This window comes from Pseudopipra pipra, chromosome 16, assembly GCF_036250125.1.
Source record: "Pseudopipra pipra isolate bDixPip1 chromosome 16, bDixPip1.hap1, whole genome shotgun sequence".
Taxonomy (NCBI): Eukaryota; Metazoa; Chordata; class Aves; order Passeriformes; family Pipridae; genus Pseudopipra; species Pseudopipra pipra.
This window is the reverse complement of record NC_087564.1, coordinates 13,254,354-13,282,020: the sequence shown is the minus strand read 5'-3', so window position 1 is coordinate 13,282,020 and position 27,667 is coordinate 13,254,354. Positions and strand designations below refer to the sequence as shown.

Sequence of the window (27,667 nt, the reverse complement as noted above, 5' to 3'; positions counted from 1 at the left end):
GGAGGGACCTGACTTGGTTTCAAGCAGGAAGAACTGGAGCAGAGGTGTGGAAAGGCTGAGGGAGAAGAGCTCAGCTTGGCACAGGGAGGGAGGGATGTCTCGGTGTGTTTCTGGTTTTACCCTCACCTGTACAGCCAGTATTTGGGCACATGGAGTATTGATGTCAGCAAGGTGGGCAAGAGTCCCTGGTTCTTCCACCTTCTGGGACCTTGTCTGGGAGGTCTCCAGGCCTGGGATGGCAGGAGCAGAGGTCTCCTGGGTCTGTGCTCTGTGTAACTTCTCACTCCCTGGGTCAATTTGGGAGCAGTGTGTGCATCGCTGGCTCCGAGGTGGAGGCAGGAGAGAAGGGAATGTGGAGAAGAGCAGCCAAATTGCTCCAACTCCCAGAGGCTTTGTTTGTGGCCACAGGATGCAGCTGACAATTTGCAAGGTGCTAATTTTGGGCTTGGTACTTCCCAGCCCCAGAGGTGGCCTCTCCCCAGGGTGCATGCACGAGGGAGAACCTGCGTGTGAGGGAGGTTTCTGACCATGGGGAAAGGTGGAAAGTCTTGGGAAGGACCAGAAGGAGAGGAGAAGTTATGATGTCAGGGCATTTGGTAAGCCATAGCCTCTGTTCAGTTCCCGTGATCCAGCCCTTTTTTTTGCTTTCTGGTTGGCATCAGAGTGGACTCCAGAGTCGCATTCCCATTTCACTGTGCTTGAATTTGGTTTTGGTGTGGTGGTGAAGGTTTGCATGGAGAGGGAGAGCCACAGTGAGTGGAGAAGAGGAGAAAAAGGATGAGCTTTCTATCTCCTAGGAAGTACAAATGGATGGAGCGGTATTTCTGAACAAACAAGTCTCTCATCCCTGTCTCCTGGAAGCTGCATTATCAGAGCACCATCACTGTCCTCTCTTCTCCTTCCTACCCCCCCCCCCGATGAGCAGGAATTAAAAATACAAGTAATAAAACCCTTTTACTTTCTCCAGCAGGAGAAAAAAAAAAGAAAGCAAAGCAGCCTTGAAAATGCTAAAGGACATAAAGGGCATTCATGAAAGGGTTGGATGGTGGTTATTGCAGCAGGGGGAAAAACATTATTTCACTGTGCAGATAAAAGGAAGTGGAAAAGCAGCATATTTATAGCTGGGGAGCCTGGATTCCTTGTTAAGCTGCTATTATCAAATTAATGTCAAAATGCATCAAACAGGCACGAGTGTTCTGGGCCCCTTATGCAAAGTGCTTGCAAATTGGTTACAAATACATTTGTTTACAGGGGACGAGGCAGGAGCGAGCTAATTAGTCATTGTAGCAGGGCTGTTTTCTGTCCTTTTTTTTCTATTTTTTTTAACATTTTTTTGGCAATTACACAAACAAGCTGTTTTGAAGTATAAATACGTGCTGCATTACAGCCCCTTTTAAAGGGAATCAAATAGGAATTGTGGATGCAGAGGGCTTGACGTGAGCATTGTTACCTCTCCTCCCTGGACACTGCAGCCCGTGCTGGGCGCTCGGCTCCGGGATGTGGTGTGGAAACCCACAGGAGAGCATTGGCAGGGTGAGCTGTGGGTGGAAAGGGAACAGCTTGTGGTTTTGGGTCATCCAAGGGGGTTGATAACCCCTCATAGGGGGCACAGTGTCAGGATGGGGGTGGCTGTAGCTGCTCCAGCTCGCTGAGCACTTTGGATGCCATGAGGCTGCAGCCACATCCCATGCTGGGGATTGGCCATTTGGGTATGGGATCTGTGGAGGTTTCGGTCGCCCACCAGTATTGTGGGAATTCCCTTTGGGTTTGGGATATTTTGAGGTGCTTTGGCTGTAAGCAGCAGCTGCCAGCTCAGGGTATGAAGCACTTTGTGCCCAGCTACTTGGTACCAACATTGTTTTGGGGGATGCCCTGACATACAGAGCATCCCATGGTTGGGTGACAACATCCACTCAATGTGAAGAAAGGAGTCTGGTGTTCCCTCAGGTGAACGTGTCTTCAGGGCTTCTTTAACCAAACCACAGGCTGTGCCTCCCAAACCTGTTAATGAGGAAGGGAAGCAGGAAATCTTATCTGATCTTCAGTGTGGGAATGGTTGGGGAATTTGGTTGGGGGGCAGATGGAAACTTCCCGCTGCCCTGCATCTTAATGCATCCCATTCTGGGATTAAATCACACCTCTGCCACTCAGGGGAAGCTGCTAATTGAATCTGCTCTGATGGGAGAGAGGATGAAGCCAAGAGGCATTTACTACCATTAGTATTATTTTTAATTTACTAAGAAAGAGAAAAGAGAGAGGAAGGAACATGCTGTTGCCCCTCTCGTGCTGGAGGCCCCGACGTTTCTTGGCAGAAGGTGCAAACAGCCCCGTGGCTGCTTCTGCATTTGGATTTGTTTGTGGTAAATCTGCCCTTCAGGCTGGAATAACCCTTCTGAGCAGGTCCTGTGCTACCAGAGGTGCTGGGAACATTGAGTTTAATGCCATCATAAAACCCTGCTGTGGTTTCCATTCCCTCGGGGGGAGCAGTGACCGTGCAGGATGGTCGTGCTCAGCACGGCTTTTGTGCCAGCAAAGCCTGGGGTGCTTCAGGTCCTGCTGTGGATGGAGCTGGATGGCATCCTGAGGTCCCTCTGGGATCAGAGCTTTCCTCTCAGAAGCCCATGGCTTGGTGCAGTAAAGGGACATGAGCCCGGCTGAGCTCCCCAAGCCCCATTCATGAGGGTAGTTGATGATGAAGAGATGTTTTGTGTCTCCAGCCTCCCAGCTCCCCCATGGTTTGCAGATGTTGGGTGCAGCACATCACTAAGCTCATCTGGGTGGGAACAGCACAGAAGAAAATCTTCTTGGAGGACCAAGAGCAGTAGGAGAGGGAAGGGCTTTCCCTGGCCTCCTGCAGGATCTCTGATGTTTGCTCCAGGTTTTATTCTTGTAAAACTCAGGGTATCATTTCTCTGCACCTTGGACCTGATTTTCAGCGCTACCTTCAAACTCCAAACCTCTCGTTACCATTTCTTGTCCCATTGACTTTGGTGGGCTCATTGGCCCACTCCATTGGGATCAGGGTGTATGATTTTGAGGAATGTTCCCATTTCCAGCGTAATCCTACCCCTGCCCTATGAGCTCTGCAGGAGCACAGCTCAGCTGGTCAGCAAATGTGTGAGCAGTCCATTGCAATCAGGCTTTAACTCACACCCAGTTGTTCCAATCAGAATGTGTCTCTCTTCATTTACAGCAGGGCTCTGGCTCCGGTTTGACTGTCACCTCTGATGATTGTTGGTGACCGTGGCATGGGAATGGATCCTGCTGTGGTTTGAGCTGTGGGTGTTTCATGCCTGCTTTTCTTGTGCAGGAGTGTGCCAGCATCTCTCTGCTGTGATGGTCAGAAGCAGACCTCCAATTCCCACCCTCTGTAAGTCACACTGCTTTGTACCCTTTCCCTTGGAGAAGGCTGTGGAGCCCAATGGTTTTGCCTTGGTAGGATGGGACAATGGGGCACAGACCTGGGCTTGATTTTCTTCTGCACTGTTAATTAGTGTAGTGAAGGCACAGCCTTTCTTGGAGTGACCATCAGCATTGTGTGTGGCAGTGACTTCCAGCTTCCTGGTGACCCCTTCAGTTTCCAAATGTGCCTGAAGCACACAAGGACCTTCCGTGGTGTGTCCTTGGACATGTTTCTCAATGGCCTCCTCTTCCATGTCCAGAGGGGATGGACACACTGCCCTTCAGTTCTGGCTCCTGTACCCCCCAGAACAGGAGGTTTCTGTAGGATTGAGGTGTCCAAGATTTCTTAAACTCTTACAACAAAGAGCAAAACATTGCAGTTGTCCAGTCCTCATGCTTGTTGAGCAAACAGGAGAGGATGAAGAGGTTCCCTCCAGGCTGAGGGACAGGAATTGGGTCTTGGCCATTGTCCACCCAAGTGGCAGGAAGGGTGTGAAGATGCAGGAACAGACACAGCTCCAGGGAGAGCTGAGGACTCACGTGCTTGGGGATGTGCTGAGAGTTTGCTTGGCTCTGTTCACAGCCCAGAGCTGGTGGTTCCTGTATGGGAGCCATGGAGGTGGTGATTGCCCCGAGCGTGGGAGCGAGCCCTGGGGAGCAGAACTCAGCAGGGGCAGGGAAGGCGCTGCCTGGCCGATAAGGCTGCGGGCGCTGCTGGCAGTTAATGGTAACCCAGCATCCTCTTCCTCCCCCCAGGAATCCCACGTGGGCAGCACGAGGGCTGAGCCGGGTTGGGGAGCGATGTGGCCTCTCCTGATAAGCAGCTCCAGTTCCTGCTCCTGCAGATTTACAGCCGGGGAATGGGGAGGTGGGTGCTGTGCTTTTGGCGCGGTGATTTATAGCAGCGCAGGGCGGCAGCTGCTTCCCCCTCTGGCCACATCCCAGCAACTGCGTGGAGTGTTAGGGCTCCATGACTAAGCCGTGGGCGAGGGAAAGGCTCAGCCCAGGTCACTGCACTGTGGGACACAGGTGGGAGCAGGTCTCTTTCATCCAAAGATGAAAATGTTCCCACCACCAGGCTCCCTGGGGAGAGGCTGCCTCATGGCATCAGGGATGCTTCCAGCCCTTCAATCCCCGATCCCAAATGCTGGAGCCCACCAAAGTCATGAGAGATGACTGAGGTTCTCAGCTCTCAGACCCACGTGGGACACCCATGAGCATCACCAGCCCCACTTAGCAATGCCTGCACTGCCAGTTGGTTTTCCATGAGTCCCTTTGACGCAGACCAAGCAATGCTGGGGGGGGTGAGCTGTGGCAGGCAATGAAGGGGAGGATGATGAGGAAGGAAAGGTCAGATGCCATCACTGTGTTCCCTTCCACATCCCAGCTCCTGCCCAAGTGAGCTTCCCAGCTCCTCTGGTTTGTTTTAGAGGCAGCGTGGGGGCCCCAGAGCCCTGCAAACCCTCCACGCTCAGGGTTTTATAGGCATGTGGAAATAGTTTCGTCTGGTTTCAGATCTGGCTGATCACTGACTTTCCTTCTGCCCTCCCCCTGAAAAGGGCTGACAACCGCACTCATCTTCCTCCCTCTTTCTTCTTTCTCCTCACATTGTTCTCTGAAATCCCAGCTGCTGCTTTTCTCCCCTACTCCCTTTCCTATCCTCTCACATCAGCTGGGATGGATCTATCTGGTTTTTTGTATAAAAATTCTTTTTTGTTGTTTGTGTTTCTCCCTCCATCCTGGGGGTGTCAGGGTGCCTCACTGTGCCCCATCCTCTCCTCCAGGGGCAGAGGGCTCCGGGCACCCTCACTGTCACCCCTGAGCTGGTGGTGGCAGAGGGGGGAGTCTTGGCAAGCACTGGCATCTCCAGAGCCCTCATTTTACCTCTCTTAGGGAGAAACCTGGCAGATCCTGGGGCCAGAGCTGCCACATTTCTCCCTTATTTATCACTGGTGAAGTGCTGACACAGGGGATTCCTGGCAAGCCAGCTCCCACAGGGTGGGACGGGATGGGATGGGATGGGATTATGGGATGGGATGGGATGGAGCAGGTCTTCTCGTGATTGTGGGCTGCTCCCTGATCCACTGTGGGCTCTTTCCAGGATGATATATTTATGTGTCAGTGCCTGGCTGCAGTTCCTGTCAGCGCTGAAGCAGATCCCCTGGCACCCTCTGGCATCAGTGGGAGCCTCCACCCTGGGGAGGTGTTCAGGAAGGGATCCCAGTGGGAGAACCCTCCTGTGGGCTTCATCTTCCTGGCAGCCCAGAAAGCAGCTGGTGTGGTTCTGGTGTCTCCCTCTTTCCCATACGCCTCCCCATGGGACCGTGCCTCCGAGTCAGCATCTCCTGAGGTGGTCACTTTTTTTTCTTTCTTTTTCAGAAAATAATTTTAAATGCATGACTGGCAATTCAAGAAAAAACAGGAGGAAGGGTTGTTATTGCTGAGGATCTCAGCCCAGCCAGAGGAGACGTGTTCCTTTTGTGGAATCAAACATCCGTCAGGGATCCATCATGCAAATTTATTTCACTTTTCTTCTTTTTTACCTATTCCATTGATCCAGAGCCTGTAGCAGTTGGCTCATGGAGAGAGAGGTTTGTTAATTCAGGAGCCTCAGTCAGTGAGGATGGGAATTTGCCAAAGCTCCTGGCTCAGGGGGGTGCTTTGTGCCATGCATGGGGACTGTGGCACTGTGGGCTGGGACACATCCCTCCAAAGGAGAGGGGAGAGGTATTTGCTGTGTTCCCTGGGCATTGTGTGTGCCTGGAGTGGCTTGGAAAGGCAGGAGAGTAGCTGCCAGCTCTGCCAAAGCTGCTTCCCACCATGGGAAGGGACAAGGACACTTGGTCATGCTGCTGGGACAGTCACTGCCAGCCCTGAGGGGTAAATGTGAGTTAAACCCTTAAAATCACAAGACGGTGTTAAAAATATCCAACTATGAAATTACACTTTATTTTATTATTATTATTAGACTCTTCAGTCCATCTGGGTGTTTTCAGGAGTGACCTGCCAAATTTCTCTCTGCAGGTGGGAGGTTCAGGGTCCTGTCACTTCCAACGGCATCTTCATGTTGAAGAGAGATTCCAGCCCAACTGCTGGCTGAGGATCCATGGCTGTGTCTTGGGGAAGGTGCCAGGCTGCCTTGCACGGTCTGAGTCTTCAGAGAATCCCGGAACAGTTTGGGTTGGAAGGGACCGTAAAGATCACCTTGTTCCAACCCCCTGCCATGGGCAGGGACACCTTCCACTAGACCAGGTTACTCAAAGCCCCATCCAACCTGGTCTTGAGTCTTCTCCTTCATCAGTCTCTTCTCCTGGGCGTGAAGAGCAGATGGAGCTGCCTGGGCAAGGGCCAGAAGCTGGTGCTTTCACTGCTGTGGAGAATCTTCTGTTCTGGAAGGAAGAGCCAAACCCCTCCGGGAGCCGGAGCACATCCAGCGGTCGGAGCCTGAGAAGCCTCACTCTCTGTGACATTCTCTGTGTCCCTGCACCTCTTCTGCTCTGCTGGAAGCATTGCTTTGTCCTTCAAGAAAATTTCTTTTTTGCTTGAATTGAGTATTTTTATTCTTTTTCCCCCCCAAAAACCCATCTCTGTGTGTCTTTGCAGGCCAGCTCTGGTTTGCTGTGGGACGCAGAGGCCAAGCCCTCAGCTGATGACTCCGGATGAGTTAAGACACATGTGGGTGTCCCCACCACGTGGGCTTATGTGGCTGCAGAGGAGCTGCTGAGCATCCCTGCTGCCGGGAGAACCAGGGAGATTCCTCATTAAAACAATTTGGGAGACGTTCATCCGAACAGAAATCTGAATTTATTCTGCTCGCGCTGCCTCTCCTCTGTCTCCTCTTCCTCAGGCAGCGGAATTTGCTGGTAGGAAACAGAAAACACAGGGATGTCTGGGGGGCTCTTGGCTGGAAATGGAGGGGGGTGGTGGAAACCCAACGATCCGGTGCCTACCCCACATCCATCCCCTCGCTCCTGCGTCGCCTCCGGCCGCGGTGCCGGGTACCGCTGGCACTGCAGACGCTGAACAATCGCAACAGCACCGCGTCCTCCGCGGCCACCGACTCGTCCTGACGGTGATTTTTCCTGTCGTTGCAGGTATCGCCTCCTTTCCCCGGGCTTCTCCTCAGCCCCAGCAATGACTTGTCTGAATAATTCAACTGAAAATTCAGGATCGCAAGTAAATACGGGATAATTGCTAAGAGCTCCCAGGCAATCCGCTGCCAGAGGGCGGCTAAACTCCCGGTGAATTATTTATCCGCTGTGAATTATTTGCCTGGCCCTGCTACGGAAGAAAAGCTCCTTCCCAGCCTTTGCCTGATGAATGGCCTGGCTGGGGGCGACTCTCCGGGTGCTGACTCAACCCTTTCCCAGCTCCCTGCCTGCTCCTGCTGCCTGCAGCTCCCGCTGCTGGGTGCCTGGGTAATTCCTAAAGCTTTGGGTCACACTGGCAACCTTCGGGGTGGGTTATGAGGGTCTTAATGCCAAACCATCCTGCGGCTGCAGAATTCCATCTCTCCTCACTATATGAGGTGGAGTGTCTCTTGTTTGGGGAGATGGAAAGGGCTCCCTGGCTGCGCTTCCCACCCCTTTCCTGCCCTGGAAAGAGCAGCTGGTGCAGAGATGGAGTTGGGGATGGTGTCAGAACAGGGATGCAGGCTGGAGAGTTGCTCTGGGATGCTTGCTGGCTTAGATGACGTACTACTGAGAAACTGATTTGTGATGATGTCCCTCATCCCGCTCCATCCATGAAGGTGTCCCTTATCCCAGTCCTCAGCAAGTACCTCCACATTGAGCCAGGTGCTGGGAGCTCTCTCCTGCCCACAGATGATGGGGTGATGGCCTCTGTGGGCTTGTGGGCATCCCTCTGCCCACTCCTCCCCCCAGGAACAGAGAGAAATGGCCCTCAGAGGTGAGGAGCCGCTGGCCTGGGCTCATCAATCTCCATTTGCATCCAAAGAAGAAAGGGAAAAAAAAAAGAGATTTAGGAGCAAGATCAATACTGAAAGAGCCTGTCTTTTTTTCTTTCCCCTCTGCTCCTCTGGGGGTGGGAAACTCGAGGCAGGTACTGCAAGTAAATCCTCCCGGCTACCTGGATGTAAATCAGGAGGGAGGTGATGGATTTATGGGAGCCCAGCCTGATTTACGCTCCCGTGTCTGGTCCCTGCAGGTCGGCGCGTGGCCCTGGGGAGGCGAAGTGCCGGATGGGGGCTGGAGCCACCTCCTCCTGCAGGCAAGGTGGGACTGGGGGTGGTGTGTGTGGGAGTTTTCTGTACTTTTTAAACCCAGTTCAGGGAATTTAGGACTTTTTGCTTTGCCTCTTTTCTGCTGGAGTTCAGCAAAGTGCATCCGCTCAGACCCGAGTCCCAGATGTCCTGCTGGGGGCTGACTTGGTGGCTTGGTGGAGAAAAAGGTTCTGGCATTGCCTCCCAGTGATGCTCTCTCCCCCTCCATCTGTCCTCCTGTCCCATCCCAAGAGCCGGTGGGGGCTTGCTGTTGGTCAGTTAGTTTCTCCATGGAAGAGGGGGAGATTTTTCCTTGGAAAAGTCCTTCTCTGAGGACTTTGGAAGGCCCGGGGGTGGCTATGGGAGGTGAGTTGTTGCAGCTCCAGGGCTCCCGTTCCCAGCCTTCCCATGTCCCTGGCCATGGCAGGGCTGGAGTGGGCACGGGGAGGTGTTGTTATTCCTCTCATGCAGCAGGAAGGATTTCTGCGAGTGCCATAAACCATCACGTGGGCAGAGCCTGGGTGAGCTCTAATTGCTTCTATTTGCATAACGAGGCGAGGCTCAGCATCCTGCTGATATTTGAAAGAGGAAAATCAAAATCAGCTCTAGATAAACAACTCCCTCCCCTCCTCCAATCCCTACCCCCACTCCTAATTTGTGCATTTTCTCTCTTAATGCAGGTTTTTCAGCTCTTTGGTCTCTTCAGAAGCATGGAGACCACCCCTGGGACTCCTCCCGAGGGAGTGTGGGGGCTGGGGGGTGCTGCCCCTCTCCTCTAGCTGCGGTGATCTGGGGGCTTTCCATGGAGCTGGCAGTGAGGGATGTGGTGTTGAGGTGTCTGAACAGGAGCTGGAGAGGTTCAAGGTGGGCTCAGGGCTGGAAACACGGAGCCCTGGCTGGAGGCTCTGGGCTCAGCGTGGGAGCGGGTCCTGCTTGGGGGTGGGGCTGTGCAGGGCCAGAGGGGCTGTGGCCAGCCCGGGCTGGGGGGTCCCCGAGAGGGAGCCCAGCAGATGTCACTGCAGCCCAGTGTCACCGCAGCCTGGACCTGCCGGGGTGGGGTGGGATGGAATGGGACCCTTCCTCACCTGCAAGCCCCCAGGAAAGGTTTAGCTTGCACCCCACGTGTTGCTGTTTGAGGGGATGTTCCTGCCTTGCAACCCTGAGAGGACCTGGGAGAAGGTCCAGGAGGACCTGGAAAAGGGAGTGACATCCCCTGCCTTTGCTGTGACAGCAGGGTGCCCCCCCAAGTGTGCTGTCCCTCCGTAAGCCCCTTTCCCTACTTGCCCACAGCCCAGTGGACCAGAAGCATCCCTCCTGTTCCCTTGGGTCCTCAGGGTCCTTCAGCCAAACCCAGTTGTCCCTTTGGAGGGCCCTTGAGCATTGCCAACACTTGCTTGGTGCCCAAGGCTTTGTGACCTGTAGGGGCTGTTCTCCTGGTTGGGATTCCAGGGGATGGAGCCTTGCTCTCTCCAGACCAGGTAACAGACACCAAGCAGAAACCTGTCCCTTCCCTGGGGGACCAGGCAAATGGGCTCCTTCCTCCTCCTCTTCCTCCCCAGCATGAGGGCTGGTGTCCTCTGAACCCTTTGCTGCCCTCTGAGGGAGAAGTGCTGACTCCAGATGTTTCCCTAAATGAGAACCTTCTGCAAACAGTGCTGGATTAGATTTGATTTTTGGGAAGAAATTCTTCCCTGTGAGGGTGGTGAGCCACTGGCACAGGTTGCCCAGAGAAGCTGTGACTGCCCCATCCCTGGAAGTGTCCAAGGTCAGCTTGGATGAGGGTTTGAGCAACCTGGGATAATGGAAGGTGTCCCTGCCCATGACAGGGAGTTGGAATTAGATGATCTTTGGGATTCCTTCCAACTCAAACCACTCTGTGATTCCATGATTTTTACTTTCTTGGCCCACTGGTCTTCAGTGACCTTCAAAATCCCTCCAGCAGCTCTTAAAGGTGGGGGAAGAGAGGGAACAGGATGGGAGGAGAGGTTGTGAGCAGGAGGTAGCTGGTCCTTGCAGCACACGGGGTGTGTCTGTGTGTGTGTGTGTGTGTGCACCGACTTTCCATCGGGCTGATGAAAGGACTGGGAGCTCTTGAAGCTGGAGCCAAGGTGAGTAACCTGTGGCTGGGGGTGCTGGGGAGGGGAAGGCCTGTTTACTCAGGAGCAGCAGGGATGCTCTGCCAGGAGCTGGGATGTTCGGTAACAGCTTGCCAAGGAGGGGTTGGGATTCAGCATCCCAGCCCGTGCTGTGGGGAGGGATGCTGGCCAGGCAGCTCCACTGTCAGCCCCCAGATCAGTGGTCCAGGGGGTGCACTGGCTGAGGGTGCAGGATGTAGGGGGTTTGCCTCCTCACCAGGTCCCTGCAGCTGAGCAGGGGTAGCTGGGGCTGGTCCCTGCTGTGGTGGGGCTTTGGTGGAAGGGACAGCCCAGACTCCAGCTGGGAAGCAGTGGCTTTGTGCTGGTCTGGGCAAGGGGTCTCTACTCCAGGCAAGGGGTCTCTGATCCCTCCTGCCCCAGCAGCAAAAAGGTTTTTCCTCCTCCTGTGTGGAAAAGAAGGTCCCACTGCCATCACACAGCTCTTTCTGCCTTGCCTAGGGTCTTGCTTGCACCCCACCTCCAAATTTCCAAGGGCTTCCTGGGCTCTCTTGTCACCCCTGTGTTGCATTTGGGATTTGTATTTAATTCTTATTTATCTCTCCATAGGTTTGTCGCTGTCATTGCTGCTGTTCCCAGCTTTCCAGCAGGTTTGCTCTGCAGAGAGCTGCAGGTTGGCTATGAAATATGACAAAGCGTTCATTTAAATGCACACCATGATGTCGGCGAGTCCATTAGGGGAATTAATTTGAATGGTTGGCATTTAATAAACAGCCTCGTCCCTCCTCTCCACACACAACCCTCCCCCCCCCACCACCACTACCGCCAGCATCTTGGAAGGGTTAAAAAGAAACCACATGTGGATATTGGAAGGAGTGGGGAGCAGGTATCTGGGTCTGGGGAATGGGGGGGGGGGGAATAATAGAAGAGATCTGGTGTTATAAGAAAAATTGCAGTTTGTTTTGTTCGCGGTAAAAAAAAGCACATGTGGAAGGGTTTTGGGTTCACGGGGTGTTTGGTGCATGGAGAAAACAAGGGGGTGAAGGAGGAGGACACGCTCCGGCCGGAGGGTCCCAGCCTGGCTCCGAACACGCCGGGCTAGGGGGAGGCGAGGGGGCTCCAGGGACGTGGCTCCCCATATGGTGTGTATTACAAGCTCCTTTCTAGTTGTAAAGATTAATTTAAAGCCTTTCTCACCTCCCCCCCATCCCTCTTCCATTGACAAATGAACATCTGGGCTGAATGCTGCCCAGATCCTAATCAAAGCATTTTTTCCAGGGCCGTTGTCTGCCTTTATGGCTATCTGCTCTTCGGGTGCTCTGCAGTTCCAATGCACTTGGCAATTCAGCCTGTAAATACCCCTCTCCGGGATTTATGATTTGGGATAATGTGATTTTTCTCTTTGCCTCTGGATTCGTTTGTTTGGTTTAGTTTAACGACATTTCCTTGTCTGTGCATAAGTGAGGGCACGCAGGGAATTTTTTTCCCCTCCCCTCTTTGCAGGGATCTATTAGCAATGAGCAAAAATGGCTTTTTTGGGGAGCTGATGGACACGCCGGGGGGGCCAAAGCCAGTCCTGAATCCCTGATGAGCAACCCCAGTCATCCTAAACCATCTATTTTTTCCTACAGAAAGCTTGTTTTTGAGGTTTTATCGAGAAAGCAGCTTTCCACCAAAGCAAAGCCAAGCCCTTTCCACAATGTTTGAGGGCTACTTCATCAGGGAGAGGCAGCAGGAGGCACAGTCCAGTATGGAAAAGCTGTTTGCTTCCCAAAATGAGGCTCGAGAAGCCAAATGAGATGCTTGAAAAACTGGGAGTGCTGCGGCTGGAATCCCATTCCCATCAGACTTGATTTTTCCCCTGCAAGCTCCAGTTTGGGAGTTAAAGGATTAATATATAAAACCTTAGGTGTTGAACAATGTTTGTCATGTCCCAGGTGCTGTAGGAAAGGATGGTGCTTGAGATGGGGCAAAAAGGCAGGAAAATCCCTTTAAGGCAAATACAGGGACTCACAGGGGATGTGGCACCGGTCCTGTGTTTTCCCTGTCCCTGAAGGGGGAGAGAGCTGGGAAACACAAAGATGATGGGTTTGGGGTACTCTTGCAGAAATTCTGCTCCCTGGACCTGGGCTTCCCTTTCCTTCTGGCAGAATGGCAAGGTCAGTTGCTCATCCCAATGGATGGTGTGTGATTTCAGTCCATTTAAACCACTACAGAGGTCGTGTTTATACACCAAGTGCGTGGGGTAATGGCACCTGTAATTAAAAACGTTCTCCCAAGGGAAACAAAAAATCACTGTGGTGGAAAGCTCTTGGCTGCTCCTCCTTGGCTCTCCAGGACAAGGTGCAATCTGGATTTTGGTGATGCAGGGCTGGGAATCATCCATCACTGGGACCCTCTCCACCCAGGGATGTCACTGGGGAAGCAGAGATGCAGGTAAATCCCCCATCACAGGCCCTGGGCTTGTTTTTCCTAAGAAACTCTGAATTTCACACAAATACAAGGAGCTGGGATGCAGCAGAGAGATCCCTGAAAGTGAATCTGGGAATATGGAGAGCCAGAGCTGGGCTCACGAGGGGTGTGGGGCTGAGGTGACCCCAGCACCGACCCTGGATGAGGGCAGCTCCCTGTGCAGAGTTCCATAGGCAGGGAAGCACCTTCTTGATTATCCAGAGGAGGCTCTGGGGTGAATTTTAATTTCTTTTCATTTTTGTTGTTGATTTTTAGAGTGTTTGGCACCTCCTGCCTCTTTTTCATTCCTTTCCTCCTTGATTCCGTCCAAATGAGCAGGAAGCAAGGCTGCTGACCATGGATCTTCCCAGCAATGCCGTTGCTGTCCTGTCCACCCCGAGGTAAGGGTGAAGTCTGGCATCCATCTGCAGCTGAGCCAGTGCATCCATGAGGTGAGAGTGGCCACCGGCAGCTCCAGGGAAGAGGTAAGGGGGATTTATGGAATTTCATATCAGCTCTATCTGTGATTGGGTTCATCTCAGTGAGGTCAGCTGGGATGGAGGTTTGGATGCTGAGGGGCATTGCGGCCAAGGAGGCTTTTAGGGAAGGGAGAGGAAGGAAGGAAGTGGTGTCCGGGACTGCTAGGGAGCCCTCCTCGATGTCCCCATGGAACAGGACACGATCCCCGGCAGCCGTGTCTCCGACCTCATCCCTATTGCCGTGCGTCGGGAGAGGGCGGCCGCGGCCGGGGCCCCGCGCTGAGCCGCTGCCTAGCAGGGCTTTGCAGCTGAACTCTGCCCACAAAGTCGCTCCCAGCCTTTTCTCATTTCTTTCTGGATTTAAGGCAGCTTCCAAATTCCTGCGCAGCCAAATCCTGCCTTAGGGCTGCCAGGAAACACGGCCAGCAACAAGTACGTGCCGTTTCTGTACCCACAACACAGCCAGGGTTGCTGTTATTGTGCGGGTGGTGATGACGGGACGGAGCTCCAGTCCTCCCGAGGATGCGATCCCGTCCCTTCCCGGGCTGCCGCGGGCACCCTGCCCTGGGCGCTGCCTCGGGGCTGCGGCGTCGCCTCCCCCTCATCGCCTCCCTTTTAAAAACCAGAAAAGACACTCCACCCCACCCCAGTTTCCCTAAACTTCACCCGCCGCCCTCCCCGTAACCTCCCACCCAGCGCATGGAAGCTTTATCCACTCCCACTGGGATTTACGGTCCCAGGGACTTCCTGCGCTGCCTGTCATCGCGCTCGCCCCTTCCCGCCACCGATAAATCAAACCTGTTTGTTTCGTGGTGCTCCTTTACCAGTTCTTTATTTATTTGTGCTTCTGTCGCTGCCTCCCTCCCTCCCTGAGGGTTTTAGGGGACACCAGAGGTGCAGGGGACAGCGGCAGAGCAATGAAGTGCCCCGAGGCCACGGTGAAGGGCACATGTTGGGTCTCCATGTGCACTGTCAGTTCAGGGAAAGGGAGGTCAGGAAAATCCTGCACTGCTCATACAGACTAAACCCCACTTGCCATGTCTAAACACCACCAGGATGCATCCCCGCATCCTGAGACCCTCCAACGCTTGGGGATTCCATTGAATCCATCCCAGTGTGACCCCAGAGCAGCCTGAGGAAAGCTGGGGGCTGAGAGCAGTGCAGTGAGCGGGGCTGCACATGCAGCATCCCCACACCAAACATCCTCCCAGCCGTGGTGGGGATGAGGAGCCAGCTCTGGCCAAGCCCACCCATGGGATGCCTGATCTGGTCTTTCCACTGGTGACTCATGGAAAAACTACTTGTTTTGCAGCGGCGCTCGGCATGCCGGGTGATTCTGCCTCTGTGCCTCGCTCGCCTGTCTCTTTTTTTTTTTTTGAGGATCATTGGTATGAAAACATTTGGGACCCCGACCTTCCTGCAGAGCTCACCTGAAGGCATTTTCCCCCCTGGATGCGTGCAGGGCTGGCTGTGCAAACCACGCTGCCTGGGAGGCGGCCTGGTCACGCTCCCAGGGTTGAATTTTTTGGGGATTAGTATTTTCGAGCGGCTCTTATACAACGGCGGAGGAGGCTTGGAGGGTTTCCACCAGCTCCTTGCGTGCCGGTTTCGGCACGTCTGCCAGCGCTGCCGGCTGCACGGGGCCCCCCAAGGCTCTCCATGAGGCTTGTGGCACAACCTGGGGTGACAGGGCTGGGGACTCAGCCTGGCTTGGTCTGAGTGTCCCCACTGTCCCCAAGGCCAGGCAGGACAGAGAGAAGTGGGACCTCACTGGCTTCTTGCTGCCTTGCAGGGAGCCAGCAGGATCCATGGGTAGATTTGGGTTGGAACAGCCAAAAATGGGAATGATGCTGATTTATGTGTCAGGTCCCCAGCACTGCGCTGCTTCCCACATACTGACCTTTCACCTCTTTTTCCCCAAATCCTTCAGAGGTCAGGGATGGAGCACGGCCCTTTCCCAGTGGGACCAGCACATCCCAGACCCAGCTGGTTACAGCAGGAGTCTGGGCCAGCTCTGTATTTAACTGAATTTGCTTTTTTTACTGCTTTTTCTTGGAAACCGGCATGGAGAAGGATATTCCTTGGTGCTCATCCCTGTTTATCAAACCTTCACCCTCTCCTTGCAGAGCACTGACCGTGCCACTGCTCTCTGGAAAGCACATTAGTAATTTTTTTCGAGGGGGGGGGGAGTAATGGTTTGGTTTGGATTCTGGGATGGAAAATCATTTCCAACCCCCAAATTAGAAACAGAATAATAATAAAGCGTGTTGTTTTGGAGGGGACGTTGTGTGTCATCCCACAGCAATGAGAAACTTGTGCTGGAGAGGAGCAAAGAGCTGTGATTTATTTTTTTAACGCTCCCCAAAGGACTGACGTGGCTCTGGGATGCTGCTCCCACTCTCTCGTACCCGTGGATGGGAATGGCATGGTTGCTGTGGGCAGGGGACACCCATGGGTGGGTGTCCTTACCATGGGTGGGGGGCTCTATCACCCTGTTTTGTTGTCCTTATGCTTGGTTTCGTGGAGGAAAGAGGATTGTGCCGTGTGGTTTTCTGTCCTGCCCTTCCCCAAGGAGTTGGGATGGAGAGCTGATGTTCAGGGATGGGACAAGAGCTGATATTTTGCCATGCTGGGCTGGGGGGAGGCATGAGCAGGTGATGCTTTCTCCTTGGGATTTTATTTTTTCAGTGTGGTGGATTAGAGTGATTTCACTGTGGATTGCTCTCTCTATGGTCTCTCTCCCCCAAAAAACATCAGGTCCTATGAAAACTGGGTCAGACTCTTGGAATAGGAAGTCATGCTGGGACAGTAGCTAGTCCTGCCTGGGATGGGTTCATCCCTGTGTCACACAGCATTGCCAAAAAACCCTTAAAAATAACATATTTTAAAAATTGCAAGTGGTTCTCCCCACTCATGGGAGCAGTGACTACTCAGGGGGCCAAAACCCAGCGCAAAGGCTGAATTCCTGTGTAGAGGAGCCTTCATTCCACTGTATTTCTCTCCCTATTGGGTCTAACATCTTGTACACCCAAAACCTGTGCTGGAGCTGGGGTGCCCAGTCTGCCTTTGGGGTGCCCCTGGGCTGGGTTTTGGGGTGAGTGTTCCTGGGATTTAATAAGACACTTATCGTATGTTAAATATCAAGGGCTGATAGGAAACATGTGTCCCGAGGATTAACAGCCGTGTAAAAGATAAAGCCCTGAGTTAAACCCCCAAACAGTGTGTTTCAAATAACCCTCCGTGGCTGCAAAATGGGGAAACCAGGAGTGGGATGGGGAAGGTACAATGTGTATCACAGATCACAGCTCCCCAAAATCCTTGGGATGGGGTTGGGACTGGGTTTTCTCCCAGCAAGGTGATGCCCAGGGATGCCAGATAGCACAGGGGTGACGTCAACTCCTTCTTCCCCCATTTCTTCCTCTCTTTCCACCTCTTCCCCTTCTTGTAATGTTTTTTTCCTTTTTTTTTTTTTTTTTTCCCAGGCCCCAATTTCTCCCCTGTCGAGGCAAACGCTTTGGCTAATTAGCAAAACGTGTCAAAGAAAATGATTAATGTCCCGGGAGGAGGTTGAGCTGCCTTTGTGCCGGCATTGCCTGACTTCTGCTCTTAAAGGTTTTATTAAAAGATAAGGGAGCTCGTGACGGGTGAGCAAAGCATGTGCTTCCCTGGGTGTTAAAGGGTCGGAGAAGGGGGGGATGTGGGGCAGATCGGGGTCACCCTCGGAGGGAGAGGTGAGGGCTCGTGTTTCTCTGCCTCTGTGCTCGACCGTCACCGTGGTGTCTGGCCTTGGCAGGGGAAAGGACTTTAAAGAAATGGCTGAATGCCTCCTTTATTCTTCCAGGGGCAGGTAATTCAATCTTGCCAGCCAGGTTATGAATGTTGCTGTGTTATGGGGTTCTGTGTGCTCGGGGGCTTCAGGGGGTCTCGGGGAGGGGGTGCTCAGGGTGGGCATCCCAAGCTGTGGTGCTGGGGCACTGGGGATTGGGCACAGCCGGGCTCCTGCCCAGGGCAGAGGTGGCAGCAGGGACAGAGGTGCTCAGGCACGTGTTTGCTGGACTCTGTGGACACAGAGGTGCCCATGGCTGGGCTTGAGCCCTGTGGGACATCCCTGACACTGTTTGCTGTGGGCTGAAACCCTCCATCCCAGCTCCCACCTGGGGATCCTGGGGCTGGGTGGGCAGCAGAGGCACAGGAGGGAATCTGAGGCATGGTCCCACTGGGCTCCTGCCAGGACCACTGTACGCAGCATCCAACTGTCGTCAGCTCTCTGGGTCTGGGCATGTTTTCAGCAACTTCCAAAGCACAACCAATTCAGCAGCCCCCAAAATATTACTCCCTGCAATCTGAACCTCTGCAACTCCCCCCCCCCCAAACCAGCAGCCCCTTGCAGAAGGGTCTTACAAAAGGCAAAATCTACCCGGCAGCTGCCACTGCAGGGTCCCACAAACCAGAGCTGGCAGTGCCACGGCATCGCCGTGCCATGCCAAAATCCCAGACGGGATATCGACCCTGGGAGCAGGGAGAGGACGAGGGTGGTGGGACCTCCTCCACCAGCACACTGGTTATTTTATTATGTCATGAGCGATTCCCAAACCCAGCAGACATTTGTCTGCAGCCACAGAGGCCTGAGCCACTCGGTGCATGTCAGAGGGGTTTTGGGAGGGGGCGCAGCTGGCAGGAGCCTCGGAGGGGGGGCTGCAGGAGCTGCTCCGTGAGGTTTTCCTCCAGCAAACAGACCTCTGGGCTTAATAAGCTATTTGTAAAACTGGCTGTGGATAAACAAGAGGCCGTGTGTGAGGCTGGAGGCGGCCTCGCAGGGCTCCGCCGCACGGGGTGGGACCTCAGCACAGAAATATTTTCAAGATAAACAGAGGAAAATGAGTCCTGGAGGAGGCTGGAGCCACTGGCAGCAGCACACAGCTCCTCTCCGACATATTTCGGGGCAGGAACTTGGCTTTCTGCAGCGCTGCAGCTGAAAGATCCCTTTTTTTTTTTTTCTTTTTTTTTTTTGCCTTTGAAGGGAACCTCTCGTGCTGCTGATTCAGAAATAAACCTGAGGAGTGGTTGGCAATGAAGGCAGTGGTGAGGAGACATGCAGAGCCCAGGGCTTGCAGGGGAGTTCTGGGGTGAGGAGCTGGGATGGAGAGCTGCTGGTGCAGGTCCTCCTCGGGCAGAGCTGCCTTCCCTGAGGGACCCCTGGGCTGAGGTGGCAATATTGGGAGTTGGGGTTGTTCAGCCTGGAGAGGAGAAAGTTCTGGGGAGACCTTAAAGCCCCTTGCAGTGCCTAAAGGGGCTCCAAGAGCTGGAGAGGGACTTGGACAAGGGCCTGGAAGGACAGGAAAAGGGAGAATGGCTTCCCAGTGCCAGAGGGCAGCATTAGATGAGATACTGGGGAGAAATTCCTCCCTGTGAGGGTGGTGAGGCACTTACACAGGTTCCCCAGGGAAGCTGTGGCTGCCTCATCCCTGGGACTGTTTAAGGTCAGGTTGGATGGGACTTGAGCAACCTGGGATAGTGGAAGGTGTCCCTGCCCATGGGACACCCTGAAGTAGTCTTTATGGTCCCTTCCAACCCAACCCATTCTGTGATTTCATGGCTCCAACAAGAGCAGCAGAGCCTCCTTGCCTGGCTGCTGGTGCCCCCATCAGCTCCTCCATTCCCCAGCACAGGCAGAGGCAGTGCAGGGGTGCCCAGGGCAGGATATGGGCATTGCCCTGCCCTCTGCCAGGATGGAGCTCAGGAAGTGGGCTGGGCTCCATCCTTCTATCCCTTCTACCCCTCTTCATCCTCTCTACCCCCTCCATTCCTCCATCCCACCATCCCTCCATCCCTGGGCCATGGGCTTTGGCGCTGGTTTCCTTCTTCCCTGTTTTGTGCTTGGTTTGGAAACTGCAGCCAGGGCTGGGTTTGCTCGGGGCTGAGCTCAGCTTGGGGCACCGGGGCTGGGACCCGCCGCAGCCTCGGCAGCCGAGATCTCCCAGTGTATCTCTCCCTCTCTTCCCCACCCCCAGCAAATTTAATTAAAAGTCATTCAGATTCCTTTGAAAGAAAATGTCATCCGTCGACACAATTACACTTTAACTAACCAAAGCTGTTACAGTTCCTATATATATTGGAATCAGGCTGTCGTTATTAGTTCTAAGTAAGTAATTTATTCCCATTATTGTGTTCAAATTACAGGATATTACCCCCTGGGGAAATAATCCTGTTATTTGAAATGTAAAAAAGAATTCACATGGACAACAATAGATTCTTAAATGAACCCAACAACAGTCCCCAATCCCAGTGCGGCATCACTTGACTCAGATAGGAAAATATAAAGTTTCTTTTAAAAAGGTTTCTTTTCTCCTCTCTTTCCTTTCTCTTGCTCCAGTGGAGGTAAATCGAGCTTCTCTTCTTCTTCATAAGCCTCAATTTATTGAGGGAATCCTGGATGTGAAGGAATTTTGTGGGGAGCATGGGGGAGTTGGGGCAGAGATATATATATATATATATATATATGTATATATGGGTGTCCGTCCTTATCGTGGTGGTGGGAGCCCCTGGATGGTGGGATGCAAGTGCCTGGCACAGCCCAGGGGGGGTTTCTGGTGGAGCTGGGAACCATTGGCTTCCTCCAGCAAAGAGCTGCTGAGGATCCTTAGAAACATTGTTCCCTTGATCAAGATCTTCAGTGCAGGCAAATAACAGCTCGTCTCTGCAACACCCAAACATAAGCAACTAATTTGGACCAACGAAAGGAAAAAGGGGGAGGGGAAAAAAAAAAGAAAAAAAAAAGACGAGAGAGAAAGAGGAGGAAGAGGGAGGGGAGGGAAGAAAATCAGATACACTTGTAACCTGATTACAACAGCCAGCTATGTGTGCAAAATCACAATGCAGCTCTATAATTAAATCTCTCTTTCCCCCTCCTGCCGAGCTCTTTCCTCTAACAGGCACGGTACAAAAACAGTCGTTAGGACATCAAATTCCAGCTCCGACAAGAGGGGGCTTTTTTGTCTATAGCTGCTCGGCTCGTCTTTAAGGAAATAATAATTATAAGCCCAGAGCCGCTGGCTGACAAGCTTTGTGGAGCAGAAATGGCTTGTTTTGTCCAACTGCCCCTTCCCCCTTGCAGAGGACTGGGGTGATGGGAAAAGAGATGGGATAGCCCTGGGAGCCAGCCATGGACACCCCTCCTTGTGCTGGGGCTTGGGGGGGAAACATTGGGGTCTGACAAGATGCTCGGAGCCACAGATTCTTCTTCCCCTCCTGCCCTGCTGAATCTATCTCATGTGTTTTAGCAGTTTGGTACCCGGTGCAGGCACTCCCAGCTGGGTTTGGTTGTTTGGGGGTGCATAAAGTACCTGTGAGGAGCCAGCAGCTTCCTGGACTCGGGGAAAACTCTTGCCAGAACACCAAGGGCTTCTCCTCTGCCTGGCACTTGGCTGTTCCATAGGGCAGTCCCAGGGTGATGGAGGGATGCTGTGGATGGGGCTGATTCAACAGACCCCAAAGAGAGCAGGGAAGGGACTCCCCCAGAGTGGTGGCTACAGGGAGGGCAGTGCTGGCAGCCTTGCCCCAGCCCTGCCTGTTGATGACTTTGATTTACTCCCGTTTGTCACAGCGGGCTATTCCCATCCCTGTGACACCCAGCACGTGCTTTTCCTGGCAGCTGCGGGCCGGATTCAGCCTTAGGGACCCAGTTCCTTGCAGGCAGGCTCCTGCTTGCTTCTTTGGGGTATTTTTGGGAACGGGTTTTGCATCCCATCTACTTCTCTGCTGCGAGTCAGGGAGGGGGTGTTGGAGTTCCGTGCAGTGACGGCAGGTCTGGTGCTAAGGACTCACAGCACAGTGGGGAGGGCAAAGGAAAGAGCCTGGCATCAGGAGACCCCAAAATGGGTCCCAGTGCACAGGAAGACTACCAGAGAGGCAGGATTTATCCGTCACACCTTGTCGAGGCAGCTGGCACGTGCCAGAGAGCACAGCTGAGGGCGGGCACAGGCTTTGCAACACGACATGGAAATTCGGACGCTGTTCCAATAAAGCTGTGCATGTTTGGGTTTAATGGCAATTAACAGCTGTTAAAAGGTGAAAGATCTACTCTGCTAACACCTAGTGCTTCTGGTGCCTCTCATGAAGGGATTTGAAAATACATTTTCGAGTGTTAATTTTAAGCCACGATAATGCACCCCGGGGAGGTGGATGGGTTTACCCTGTTTTCAGAAGGGGAAGCTGAAGCAGGACAGGGCACGGTGTGGGGATGGGCATTCAATGCCTGCAGTGGTGGTGAAATCCATGCCTGGCTCTGGAAGAGGGATGGGACTAAACCAGGGACCAGCTGGCAACATCAGTGCAGTTTTCACCAGCATTCCCCAGGTCTTTTATTTTGGGAGGAGATTAACTCGGTGCAAAACCAAAGGCACTCATGAGCTTAACCTTCAGCAGGACCCTCGTGCTGGGGGGGCACGTAGGAAATCGTCTTTCCCTGGGAGATGCTGCAAATCTGGATTTTCCAGTTCCTGGAGGGCTCTGCTTGTTTAAATTAGAAGCAGATAGGAGAGGTGAATTTTAAGAAGGACAGAGCAAAGGCACACAAGTATGCAGTTAACTTCTAAACTTCTTTCTCTGGCTCTCCCGCTGAGTAAATGCTTTAGGAGCTTCAAACCACAGCTTTTAATATCTCCTTAACATGCCCCACGATTCCTTCCCCCCTGTCAAAAAGGCGAGAGCAGCTGTGAATATTTTCCATTTTAAAATGTTTTGTATGCATACGAAAGTACCTGCAGCTCCTGTGGGCCGGGCTACGGAGAACTGCTGAAGCCAAGGGTATCTATTTTATATTGAACCTCAAAATAGCACATGCTCCTGCCTCTCGCTCGCCCGTGTCCTGCATCCAGGAGGGTATTTTTGATACAGCTGGTAGATCAAGGGAAAAATCCCCAATTTACTCTGTTGATGTAGAAGGTCTTGTCATTCGGGGCTCAGCGTTCCTGTTCACCTGGGTGGAGGATTGTTTTAAACTCTTGAATGCAGAACGTGTAATACTGGGCTGTTATATGGGGACTGCAGTTTTGGGGAGGTTTCCCATGCATGTTCCTCCACTAAACCATGTTTTTTCCACCGAAAGGTGTAGCTGCCGTTTCTGTGCCTTACGACCAATTTAGCAGCCGGTTCGTAGCCAAAAAACACAGGCAGTAATTACAGCTTTGGGGTTCGTGCTCCTCTCAAAGCTCTCTATGGGTTGTGCAGGTCAGCCCTCCTCCTTGCCTATTTTTTCCCCCTGATCTTGGATGAAAAAAGCTTATTATCGTGTAAAAGGGGGAAAAAAAGCCAAACCCAACCTGATGTATCCAAGATCCAGTTTAACTGTGACAAAATCCCGGTACCAGGGGTTTGGTGGAGGTTATGAAAAGCAAAGGGCACCCAGCACCGGGCAGGTCCTGGCACCAGGGGTCCCAGTTTGGGATTTTGAGGGGAAAGGGAGCGTGCAGGTGGCAGAGCAGGAAAACAGGATGGGATTGTGCCTACACACCCACCCTCCTGTGCTGGACAAGGCAAAAAAAAAGACATCAGACTTTATTTGGACTTGAAAATCAGACTGTGGTTTGGGGGATGTTCGGCTTTACAAACCCCAGAACTGCTGTGAACTGGGGAGTGGGGGGCACCAACCACATCCCTGTGCACCCCCCAGCCCTTCTCCCTTCTTCCCTGCTCCGGTGGGGCAATGGAAGCAGAGCTGGGACGGTGGGAGGATGCTGCAGCCTCCAGCTGCTGCCCAGTTTGAGTACAGGCCCTGGGAGGGGGAGTGGAGAATTTCTTGGGCTCCCCCCACCCCATGCAAAGCCCACAGCCAGGCTGAGCACAGGGGTTTATAATCAGCCAGGATTTATGGAGAAAAACAAAATCCCGAGCTGCTCTGGTCATTAATCAGAAATTCCTCGCTCGGTTCCCGAGCTGTTTCCCTGGGGATCTTCTCATGGGGACCCTCCACCCCACAGCCCCCCTTCCCCGTGGATGGCAGCTCTTTCCTTGCAGGCAAGGGGCTGGGGTGGGGAGAGACCCCAAGCTTTGGAATTAACCAAACCCCCGACGATGAATAAATCCCCATGAATTCGTTGGAGTAAACCCCAGCAGGGACCCCCTTGCCTTCAGATCCCACCTCTGTCCCCACAGCATTTTATTGGGGGTTTTTATCTGGGGGTTTTCTTTGGGGGGAAGGGACCCCGCTGTCGGACTTGGTTCTGCTTTTAAGATGTGGGGAAGGAATGAAATCAGGGCAAAGCTTTTTTGCCGACGCGTTGGGATCGTCGCCGTCCGTGTTTTAATGTGATTTATGCCTGGATTTCTAAATCCAGCCACTGACTGCACGCTTTAAATATAGCTCCAAAAACACCCTGGAAACGTGTAGTAAGCACGTTAAAAACGGCGGGCGGAAGGGATGCACAGCACCCCCCGGCTGTGGATGGGGAGCACGGGGGGGTTTATTGGGGTAAAAAGGGGATTTTGGGGGGGGTCCCACCAGATGGGGATGGGGGTCCAGCGGGGTTTGTGCCCAGACCGCGGGTGCGAAGTTGAGCGCTGGGTTGGCGATGAGGGGGTGTGTCCCCCCTCCCCCAAACCTTGGCAGCCCCCCAAAACGGGGTTGGGAGGTATCAGTTTGCTTTGCCTCCCACGTTTCCAGACAGTCCCCCGCTCCATCCCAGATTCCCACCCCCCCCGTCCTACCTGAATGCCGGGAGGGGGGACAATGCCCGGTGCGGGGCTGGGGGCTGTGAGCTCCGCAGGGCTCCACTGCCTCTTGCGGGGACGGAGGGCGGCCATAGGGAATTTCGTGTTCGTCCGGGGGGCGAAGAGAGGAAACAAATGGAAAAAAAAAAGAGGGGAAAAAAACAAAACCGCCAAAACAAAACAAAACAAGCAAACCAAAACAAACAAACAAAAAAAAAGAGAAAAAATTGAGAATAAAAAGGGGGGGGATGGAAAATAAAGAAAATTAAGGAAAAAGCACAGCCGGAGAGACGGAGGAGCGGAGCCGGGCGCGCAGGGCGGGCGGGGGTGCCCCCTCCCCGGGGGGGGGGGGGCGAGGGGCGGCCCGGGGGCGGGCGGCACCGTGGGAACCTGCCGGGAGCCCGGGGCACCGGGATCGGGATGAAGGGATGGGAAGAGGGACAACGCGGTGCGGCTTCTCACTGGACACCCTCCCCTTTCCCCCCTCCCCCCCTCCCGCCCCGATATTATTTTTAACAAAAATGGGTATTTTTGGAGAAAGCGCCGTTTGCGGCAAAGCTTTGCAGGGAGAATGTGGGAGCGGCCGCCACCCCACCCCCCCCGCCCAAATTCCATGGGATATTCGCAGCGCCCCATGGGGGTGTTCCCCCCCCCATCCCGAGTTGCGAGGGGGGGTGTCCCTACTGGGGGGTAATAAAGGGGAGAAAAGAAGGGGGCTGGGATTAGATGTGGAAAACGGTGGGAAAATGGTGCGCGGGCCCGCAGCACCGCGCCCGGGAGGGAATAATAACAATAACGATAATAATAGTAATAATAATTTAAAAAATGTGTATTAGATGGGGGGGCTTTTTTTTTTTTTTTGGAGAGGGGGTCGGCTCGGTGTTTTGCAGCAGCGATGCCCCAACCAGGAGCTGCTGCTACAAGATGGCTCCCGGTCGGGGGAAGGGGAGGAGGAGGAGGAGGAGGAGGAGGAAGGGCTGGAGCTGCAGGGAGGGGGGGTCCGCCCCCCCCCGCCCCGCCCGAGCCTGTTTTTTTTTTTTTATTTTTTATTAGCATTTCCCTGATTTATGACATGCCAACCCCCCGGCCCGGGGACAGCGGCGGGGAGGTCCGGGCGTGAAGGCATTAAACATTTATAAAATATGCTTTTAAAGCCACATAAAAGCGAGCAAACCATTAATATCTTTTTTTTTTTCTTTCTTTCTTCTTTCTCCCTCACCCCCCCAATTCCCCCCCACTTTTTCTTTTTTTTTTTTGGTTTGCTAAAGGAGACTGGGAAAAGGAGCGCCCTCCCTCTGGAAGCAGCGGGGTTTGAGCTCTCGCCTGTGACGCAGTTTTGCTCGTAGATATAAATAAAAACATAAATATATATATATTATTATTATTGTTGTTGTTTTCGCGTTAAACCAGCGCCTTGCGCAGCGTGAGAGCTTTTCGACGAACTCGGCTCCGATTTTGCTTAAAACGATTAAAAATAAGCAGAAAAGTGCCGGAGCGGGTGGAATGGGGGGTCGGGGGCCGATTTTTGGGGCTGTTTCTCCCGTTTTCTGGCCGATGTCCCGGTGGGCGCCTCGAAACTCCTGTTTTAAAACTCCATCGGGAGGGGTGTGGGGGGAACGCTTTATTATTATTACTACTTTTAATTTATACCGGATTAAATTAGATTTTCCCCTCCTCCCCTTTTTCGTTATAAAAGCCGATTTTTGTTTAATTAAGTAAGGAAACGGGGGGTGGGTTGGGAGGTTCTGGGGGGTGGGGGTGGCGAGCCAGCGAAGGGGTGTCCCCCCCTACGGGGGGTGCTCGGCGAGGGGTGCAAAGGGAAAAATAAACTAAAAATAGAAGAAAAAGGGAAAATAAATTAAAATAGGGGGAAAAAAAGGCAAAGAAAAGTAAAAGTTGGTGTGGCCGGCGGGCAGCGTTGGGGGGGCAGCCCCCCCAAATCCGGGGGGGGGAGTGTGTGTGTGTCTCCTCCCCCAGCCTCTCTTTTCACCCTATTTTTGAATTTTTTTTGGGGGGCGGAGCCCGCGAGGAGGACACGGGACCCTCCCCCGCTCCCCCCCGGCCCTGAAAGGCCGCTTTGTCCGCGGCGGGGCCGTGGGAGAGGGCCCGGCGGCACTTCCCCCTCAGCCCCTCCCGGGCGGGATGAAGGATTTAACCCCCGCAGATAATAAAGGGGGTCGCGGGGTGTTCCCCCCTCCCGCCCAGCCCCGCTCGGAGCGGGGGGACCCGCGGCCGCTCCCCCTCACCCGCCCGCCCGCGCCGGGCGGGAGCGCGGGGGGAGCCTCGAAACAGCAGCGGGAGCGCCGGGGGCGGGGCGAGCGGGGGGAGCCTGGAAACGGCCGCCTGTTTACCCGCCGCTGAGCGGCAGCCCGGCCAGCCAATGAGGAGGCGCGGGCAGGCGGCGGGCCCGCCCCCGCCGCGCCGAGAACAATGCGTGTTTCATGGCCCCGCCGCCGCCGTTTTTCCCCTCCTCCCCTTTCCCCCCCCGCCCCGGTTCTTTCCCCTCCCTCCCGCCCCGCGCTCGCGTTCTCTCCCCCCCCTTCTTTTTTTTTAATTTTTTTTTTTTTTTACTCCCTAATTTTTTTTATCCTTTTTTTTTTTTTTTTCTTCCCCTTAAGCGCCGCCGAAGCCGCGCGCGCGGGGCCGGCCCGGGAAGCAGGCGGGGGGGGGGGCGGTGTGTGTGTGAGTGAGTGAGTGTGGTGTGTCTGTGTGTGTGTGAGGGGAGGTGATGCCGCAGCTCGGCGGGGCCCCGCCGCTCCATGGCGCGGCCGCCACCGCGTCGCTGCCGCGCTGCTGCCCCTGAGGAGCGGAGCGGAGGAGCGGAGGAGCCGGGCGGCGGGCAGGGCGGCGAGCCGGCACCCCCCGCGCCAGCCCCGCGCCGCCGCCATGCCCCGCGAACAGGCGGCCTGAGGTAGGACCCGTGCCCGGACCCGCCACCCCGACCCTGGGGCGGCGGCCCCGGCCCCGCTCCGACCCCCCCACCCCCCCCGCCCGCCCCATCCCGCGCCTCTTTTTGCCCCTTTTTTAGCCGTTTTCCCCAATTATTTCATCACTTCCCAGCCGCGATCAGGCCGCTCCCGCAGCCCCGCGGGGTGAGGCTCGCCCCGCGCAGCCACGCAGGCAGGGCTGAGTTAGTTATAAAATTCACCCAAAAATAACTAAAAAAACACCCAAACAAACCCCAAACCCAACCAAAACAAAGCTGCGAGGCTTTAGTCACAATTTCGCGTTTCTCCCTTCTTTCCTTCTTTCTTTTGTGGTTCTTTTTTTTTTTTTTCGATCATCCCTCCCCCGCTCCGGAGCGCTCGCCCGGG

At 54.0% G+C, this 27,667-nt stretch overlaps 2 protein-coding genes and 1 long non-coding RNA gene across 14 annotated transcripts in view; 2 read left to right on the top strand and 1 right to left on the bottom strand.

Annotated features, from left to right (window-relative positions):
* The first annotated feature begins 5,623 nt into the window (after positions 1-5,623).
* LOC135423210 (uncharacterized) lies at positions 5,624-25,731 on the top strand. 7 transcript variants are annotated; one of them, XR_010434742.1, is made up of 8 exons: positions 5,624-5,678; positions 5,782-7,265; positions 7,497-7,820; positions 8,569-8,636; positions 9,304-9,487; positions 11,326-13,652; positions 17,129-17,290; positions 25,622-25,731. XR_010434742.1 is itself a non-coding variant. In XM_064673218.1 (6 exons), exons 1-6 carry the CDS (start codon positions 7,719-7,721, stop codon positions 25,697-25,699), a joined length of 642 nt encoding a protein of 213 aa, XP_064529288.1. In that variant the 5' UTR covers positions 7,704-7,718; the 3' UTR covers positions 25,700-25,731. The 7 variants fall into 7 exon arrangements, 1 of the variants encoding a protein (XP_064529288.1); XR_010434741.1 differs by lacking the exons at positions 5,624-5,678; positions 5,782-7,265 and adding an exon at positions 18,667-18,772 and having other exon boundaries at positions 7,704-7,820; positions 11,326-11,389; positions 13,507-13,652; XR_010434740.1 differs by lacking the exons at positions 5,624-5,678; positions 5,782-7,265 and having other exon boundaries at positions 7,704-7,820; positions 11,326-11,389; positions 13,507-13,652.
* On the bottom strand, positions 14,448-24,780 carry LOC135423213 (uncharacterized). The gene is made up of 2 exons (XR_010434748.1): positions 24,351-24,780; positions 14,448-20,366 (listed from the first exon to the last, which is right to left on the bottom strand). It is a non-coding gene; the product is annotated as an uncharacterized LOC135423213 (long non-coding RNA).
* Positions 25,732-27,015: 1,284 nt separating the features above from the next.
* The window catches only part of TNRC18 (trinucleotide repeat containing 18), a 56,942-nt gene continuing 56,290 nt past the window's right edge, over positions 27,016-27,667 (top strand). For 5 of the 6 annotated variants that reach the window (XM_064673193.1, XM_064673189.1, XM_064673191.1 and 2 more), the window contains exon 1: positions 27,016-27,264. The gene's annotated coding sequence lies outside the window, so the exon portion shown is untranslated. The remainder of the gene's footprint in view (positions 27,265-27,667) is intronic. The other variant, XM_064673188.1, reaches the window with a different exon arrangement.